Source organism: Engraulis encrasicolus, chromosome 24 (genome assembly GCF_034702125.1).
Source record: "Engraulis encrasicolus isolate BLACKSEA-1 chromosome 24, IST_EnEncr_1.0, whole genome shotgun sequence".
Lineage (NCBI taxonomy): Eukaryota > Metazoa > Chordata > Actinopteri > Clupeiformes > Engraulidae > Engraulis > Engraulis encrasicolus.
In genome coordinates, this window is record NC_085880.1 from 9,142,177 (window position 1) to 9,149,676 (window position 7,500).

General features: G+C 47.3%; 1 protein-coding gene across 1 annotated transcript in view; it reads left to right on the forward strand.

Annotated features, from left to right (window-relative positions):
• The window catches only part of LOC134441327 (signal-induced proliferation-associated 1-like protein 2), a 202,163-nt gene that overhangs the window by 175,876 nt on the left and 18,787 nt on the right, over nt 1-7,500 (forward strand). Inside the window, exon 19 of the mRNA XM_063191596.1 lies at nt 1-111. This exon is cut by the window's left edge and continues 31 nt beyond it. Within this exon, the coding sequence (XP_063047666.1) occupies nt 1-111 (111 nt within the window). The remainder of the gene's footprint in view (nt 112-7,500) is intronic.

The window sequence follows — 7,500 nt, forward strand, 5'->3', positions numbered from 1 at the left end:
ATGCGGGAGAGTGAGCGGGCGGGCAAGCTGCAGCCGGGCATGAGCAAAGAGGAGTACCTGAAGATGATGATGCTGCCCGATAGCCCACCAGGAGAGGACGGACACCGCAAGGTGAGTGGAAGCCCAAAGTCCCAACTGGTAACATCCCTTTGGCATTTTGACACAGCATAGAGGAGGCTACAGGAGGCAGTGGTCCAGTGGTAAGGTAGTTGGACTTCAGTTCTGAGGGTTGTTGGTTCAAATCGCACCATTACTTCTCCCCATCTTGGTCCAAGGCTTCAGTACCCTTGAGCAAGGCACCTGATTAGCTGGAAACATCCGTACTATCTATCCTCGTGTTTTGTATTTCTCAGTGGCAAGGTGGAGTGTTTTTATCTGCTTTGTTTGTTGGTGCTGTCCTCTCATGACTTTTTTTTATGGTGCTGCAACCTCCATGTCTCAGAGACAGATTTCTCCTTGGGTGGAGACTAATAAAGAAACCTAACCTAACTTAACATCCAATTGCCATTCTGACACAGCATAGTGCAGCACAGCAGCACGCATAAAGGAATGGCGCCTGTCGTTTGCTGACACTGGGCAAACAGACTGCATCTGTCAAGCTGTCCATCCATTTATGTGTCTGTCCATTTTACATTGGGCAAGTTAATGGCTACAGAGCTGGATGAACACCTAGAGGGCGACTAGAGGGGATGTCTGGCATCATTTGCTGACACTGGGCAAACACACTATGCATCTTTTTATCCATGCTTTCGTTCACTTACTATGTATTTCCATATAATTTATATGCTCATCTGTTTATCAATTTTACATCAGGAAAACGATCTATTTCCTTGTCTGGCACCTGTCATTTGCTAACAATGGGCAAACAGACTATGTATATGTCTATCCCTCCATGCATCAGTATACGTGTCTATATGTGTGTATTGCTGAAAAAGTATCCATTTTCTAAGTGAGTGAAGCAGAACTTGAGTTGTCTGGCCTTGTCTTCTGTCATTGAGCAAGGGCATTATCTATCTATCCATCCCTCCATCCATTTGTCTTTTCAGTTTGTCTATTTTACACTTGGTAAACACAGTATTCATCCATTAGGTGAGTAGAGCCTCAGTTGTACTTGGTAGCCGAAGCTTCCTGCCCCTTGCTTACTGACATTGGGCTGGACCTTAGAGAGTTTCCTTGAGGCTCCCACCATCCATCTCGCTGTCCATACTGTGTCCCATTGGCCCGTTTTACATTGCATTTAGCCAGTGCTCCTGCAAACTACACATTTTTAATAGTGGGGGGCGATCCCACCGGAGCAGCAAAGGGTTAAATCCCTCTTCTCAAGGGCACTTCTGACAAGTGCATGCACGTGTGCAGTAGAGTGGGATTGGTTATTCAGTCTGCCATAACCAACCGCCATTTTTTGGCATTTTCTTGTCCATCCATCCATCCATCCATCCATACATGCATGCGTCCATCTCAACCATCTCTGTCTTCCTCCATCCAGGGTTGCCAGATACTCCTGATCATTTCCAGCCCAAAAAATGCTGAAAAACCGCCTGGAGGCACTTAATCCCACACAATTTTTACCAGAATGTATTGATCTACTGTATATGGCCATACGTCTGCAGAAGTCTACAGAGTCTACCTGCAGACAGCCATCCTACGCAGTCCAATTGGGTGGGAAACCACCCAATATGGCAACTCTGCCCCATCCATCCATCCATCCAGCTACTCATCAATCCATCCATCCATCCATCCATAAATTGTTCTATTCATGGACCCATCTTTACATGCAGCTCAATCATCTTTTTCTCAATCCATCTGTCCATCTAGCAATGCACTCATCCATTCATGCATGTATCCATCCATCCATCTATCCATCCATCCATCCATGCATGCATACATCTCTCCACCCCCCAGGTAAAGGGGTAAGGCACGTTAAGACCCTGCATGGTGTTTGGCTCACAGCAGGAAGACAAACACATGAGCACACCAGCTGAGGAGCTAGTGGTTGCACACATGTCTCCATTATCTGATTGTCCTAGATAAGTGTGTGTGCGTGTGTGTGTGTGTGTGTGTTTTTTTGTGTGACCGTCTGTGTGTCTGCATGTGTGTGTGTCTGTGTTAAGAGAGATAAAAATTGTTGCTGTGAGCAGTGTGTGTATAATGCGTATCCATGGTGATGTAAGCACACAGCAGGCAACACGCACACACACACACACACACACACACACACACACACACACACACACACACACACACATGCACACATGCACACATGCACACAACCGTACCAGTAGTGTTGGTGGGTTGTTGCCCAGGGGGCCAGAATCACATGTCTGATAGCCTCAGCACACACATCTGCACCTTATCAGCTACTCTCCTCCTATCGCTCTACTGCAACATTTTCACACACACACACACACAAGCACACACACACTCTCTCTCTCTCTCACACACACACACACACACACACACAAACACACACACACACACACACACACACACACACACACACACACACACACACACACACACACACACACACACACACACACACACACACGTGCGCACGCTCGCGCACACGCACACACCTTGTCTTTAAAGTGGAAAATACAACATGCACATGCACACGCACACGCACACACACACAGGAAGCAGACATATGGGCTGGTCTCTGATGTGGGGATTTTTGGGACGTTAGAGCCTAATCTAATTTCTTAGCCCAGACACACATACAGACAGGACAGGGCTAAGCAGTGCTGAGCTAGCACAGGCTGGTGTTGGGCCGGGTGTCGTGGATTAAAGGCAGAAGACGGAGACTGTCTGTGTTTGATGTCTCCAGACTGCTATAGACCTGGTCCCTCTGTCCCCATGCACAAACACACACACACGCACACACACACACACACACACACACACACACACACACACACACACACACACACACACACACACACACACACACACACACACACACACACACACACACACACACTGAGACATTTCCATTTTTCCTCTTGTCAATTCATGGTTAATTATGTCCCCCACCTTACCTCATGCACACACACACACCCAACCCATGCCCATTTTCACACACAGACACACATGCAGATACACACACGCACACGCACACGCACACACACACACAACGTGTCCATTATCTCTCAGGAAGGGACAGCAGACCTGTACAATGGGGTTATTTTTAGCCCTGGTGTAATATGCTACTGCATCCCAGCCTTCAAGCAAAAAGAGGAGAGGAGAGGAGAGGAGGGGATGGAAAGAATGGGTTGGGGTAGACAAGAGGAGGAGAGGAAAGGAGCATAGAGGAGAGGATGGAAAAAAATGAGTTGGGTGACGGGGTGGGGGGTAGAGAAGGGGAGAGGTAGTGGAGAGAAAGAGAGTGGATTCAAAGAATAGAGGGAAAGGAGGAAAAGCAGGGGGTAGAGAAGGAGAAAAGGAAGAAGAGAGGAAACATGTCAGCTCATGTGTTGTTAATACTAACTAATTAAAATATATATTTTTTGTAAAGCACCTATTCATATACCTAACATGTAGCTTAAAGTGCTGTAACAGTCAGATTTAGATTAGTAGAATTATAAACATTAATACGTTCAAACGATAACTCGTTGCAGTTCTTGTACATTCAGCTTTGCTATTTATTGTGGGTGGGAGGGACTTTTTAATGTTACATTTCCCTCTAGCATTGTATTCAATGACATTAATACGTTAATACATTAAACGCTTAAACATGAATGTATTTCATATTGCCGAATGTTTGTACACATACAGAACATGATAGAGCGACAGTGGCTCTTGTGTGGGGTGAACGGGTCCAGTGTAGGCCCCAGAGAGAGAGGCAGCCAGGCCATGGGGCCATGGGGTGCTGTCAGCTTTGGCCAGGCCCAGGACAAAATCAACTAAATGGGCCCCCGACCCAATACATATAATGTAATGAAGACCCAATTCTGCCCCCCCCTTTCTCCCTGGGTCTGGGACAACATACCCCTTTGTCCCCCCCTGTGAGCGTCCCTGCATGGGCCCATGGAGTCACGGCCGGTGGCCCACTTCTTCTTCTGCTGTCTGTGGTTCCTGTAGTGGTGGGCTGACCCGGCTTGACTTGGCCACAAACACTTGTTTGTCCGTCTCAGATGCCTGTCCAGCCTGGCTGGCTGACCGACCCACATACTTTGTGGCTGTTGGCTTTCGTCGGGGAGATTCTGTGTCTGTGTTTGTGTGCGTGTGTGTGTGTGTGTGTGTGTGTGTGTGTGTGTGTGTGTGTGTGTGTGTGTGTGTGTGTGTGTGTGTGTGTGTGTGTGTGTGTGTGTGTGTGTGTGTGTTTGTCTACGTGTGTGTGGGTCTGGTCACTTACAGCTGTGTCCAGGCGGCTGGCTAGCTGACTGGCTGGACTTCTGAATCAGAGGCAGACAGTGTAGATGTTTGTGAGTTCTGTGGAGGTTTGGCAAAGACAAATAGAATGATGCCCACGCACACATGCTCATACTGTACCCACTTTCACACAGATTTATACTGTGGCATGTACTATACACGCTCATGCTTTTGGACACACACATAAGCTGTCTCTCTTTCTCTCTCTCTCTCTCTCTCTCTCTCTCTCTCTCTCTCTCTCTCTCTCTCTCTCTCTCTCTCTCTCTCTCTCTCTCTCTCTCTCTCTCTCTCTCTCTCTCTGACGCGTGTGCATGCAGTAGAGATGTTGTGAACTCTGCTGAAGCAGCCTGGTCTTTTTAGGCTGTTCTTCGAGGGCGGTGTCTGTACCGCAGCCTCTGTGTGTGTGTGTGTGTGTGCGGGTGTGTGTCCCACTTGGATCAGGTCGGTTGTACATACATGGGATTCGCTGGGAATGATGGATCCTCCTCCGAGCTTTAGAGTGACACGGGAGCGGAGCACTGGGAAATGTGGCGCGCCATATGTGAGTTGCTATTTGATGGTATCTTTAGAAGGGGTGGCCTGGATTCCAGCTAAGGCCTGTAGCAAACGACAGGACCGCACAGGACAGGACAGGAGAGAACTGAAGATGCCTTTGTGTCTGTGGTGCATGTGTATGATTGTTGTTGATTATGGCGTGTGGTTGCTTTTAGCAGCCTTTTTCTGCAACACAGCATTGTGTTTGTTTGTTTGTTTGCCTTTGTGTGTGTGTGTGTGTGTGTGTGTGTGTGTGTGTGTGTGTGTGTGTGTGTGTGTGTGTGTGTGTGTGTGTGTGTGTGTGTGTGTTCGTGCGTGCATGCGTGTGTGTGCGTGCGCGCGCGTGTGTGTGTGTGCGCGCGCACGCGTGTGTGTGTGTGTCTGACTGTGTGAGAGAAAGAGAGATGTAATGGGAAGCGGTCAGGTCAGCCACATTTTTTTCCCGTTTTTTGGCTTCTGCTGGAACTTCCTCTTGGCTCCGCAGTGTTGGACCCGGTGCCAGACCGGCCGGTTCTGTCCGCTTGACTCTGCGGTGGATCGGACTTTCTCGACAGAGACAAGTGCTCCTCCAGGGAGCTGTGAAAGTTTTCTTTTCCTTTTCTTTTTTTTCCACTTCTTCCCCAACTTATTGGCAGCGAGTCGAGAAAGAGACGAGACAAGGCGAGGCAGTGGATATTGCCTTTAAGCTTTCATTTGTCAGAGCCATGATGTATTGCGAGCTCATTTTAAGTAACAATCCGGTATGAAGTGACAGCCATTTTGAGGGATCACAGCCAATATGTCCTTCATTGTGAATTTATAACGGGAGCAGACACAGCTACTACTGCAACAGTGACAAGTCGTTCTCTGCGCTGCTTCTCAGTTAACCAGGACGAAAAAGAGAAATTAAAATCTAGTTTTCACTTCACGATAATGAGCTATGATGTGGTCTTGCCGTAAGCTATCATACAGACTATAGTAAATATACCAAGATTTACATTAAATTGGAAAGTATGTTGAACACTGTAATGTTATGTACGTAAACATCATGAGTGACATTGCTAGATGACCAAGCTAAGACCACTCCTGCTCAGGCTTCGTCTGTTATTTTTCAATTTTTAAAATATTGCTCTGTCTCAAAGAAGCGAATCCCATCACTCTATTATTAGGTATTTGTTATACATCCTGAATTTTTGTGGATTCGACTTCAACACTGACCCAGGTTGTCAAGAAGTTAGCCAGACTGTGCCCTCTAGTGACACAACACTTTCAGCATTGCAACTAGTCAGGTCAAGAGCAATGCAAGTACTTTCTGACTTCCCGAAAAATATGGGAACTCCTCCCACTTTGTCAGGAAGCACACAACCATAAGCAAACCAACTATGCCGTTTGGGAAATATTAATTGTTATGCTCTTGGTCAGACCAAGTCTCGAAGAGATTTGAACGTCGATGATAATCAGGCTATCTAGAAGTAGCAACAGACAAAATATTGTTGATGCGGAGCTCTCGTAACCCCTGCACAAAGTGCCGGAGATAGGAAGGAAAAGGAAAGAAAAACACTTATCCACTCCAACGCTGGAGCTGGAAGGAGGCCACCTTTATCTAGGGATAAGCAGTCGAAGCCCAGGGGAGCAATTGAGAAAGGACTTGAATGTAAGACCTCAGAGAAGGGGGGATCAAGAGGGAGAGAAAGATAAAGATGGAAAGACACAGATGGAGGGAGAGAGCAGATGCGGTGTGAAATTGTAAAATGCATTACGTGCGCTCATCTTTCTCCCATGGAAAAAATTAGAAAGCCAACCTATTTCAAGGGAAAGAGAGACCGCCTTACGTATACAGTAGTATGAATGTACCGTAGTATGAATTGCTATGAATAGCAAATCAACCTTCATGAAACTTGTAAGAACCTCTGGATGTGTTTAAAGAATTTTCATACAGTATAAAGCCGACCACTGGACCACCCGCAGTCAGTAGACCTAGAGAGCACCATGGCACTTTGCATGGTCCTCCATTGGCCCTGGAGGGCGGGAATCTTACATAAGATGGTCTCCTGGCGTGTGGTGGTGCAGTCCCACCACCATACAGTACATGGCTACATTGAAAAATAGCACTATGAAGCCAACACACAATACAATACAGTACATACAGTACGTATATGGCTGCATTATGCTGTACTACAGGGTTGTACAGTATGAAACCCATATGGGACTCATGTGTCTTTACTCGTAGTGGCTTGAAAGCCCAAGGCTGCTATTGTTGGCAGAGGACCACTGCAAAGGATTCAGCCCAGAGACACTCTCCAGTGATCGCAGTAGACAGCGCTAAGCTCATCCTTATAGGGGTTGTTCCATCTGGATGCCTCCAAAGACACGCACGCACACACACACACACACACACACACACACACACACACACACACACACACACACACACACACACACACACACACACACACACACACACACACACACACACACACACACACACAGACTAATAGAGCCGTCCGGGCCAATTAAAGCCATGCCGAGCCCCTCCTGACCTCCCGTTCACCTCTCGACCCGGGGTCAGCTGACTAGGCAGCATTCTTCGAGCCCTTCAAGTCCTTTCAGTGAATG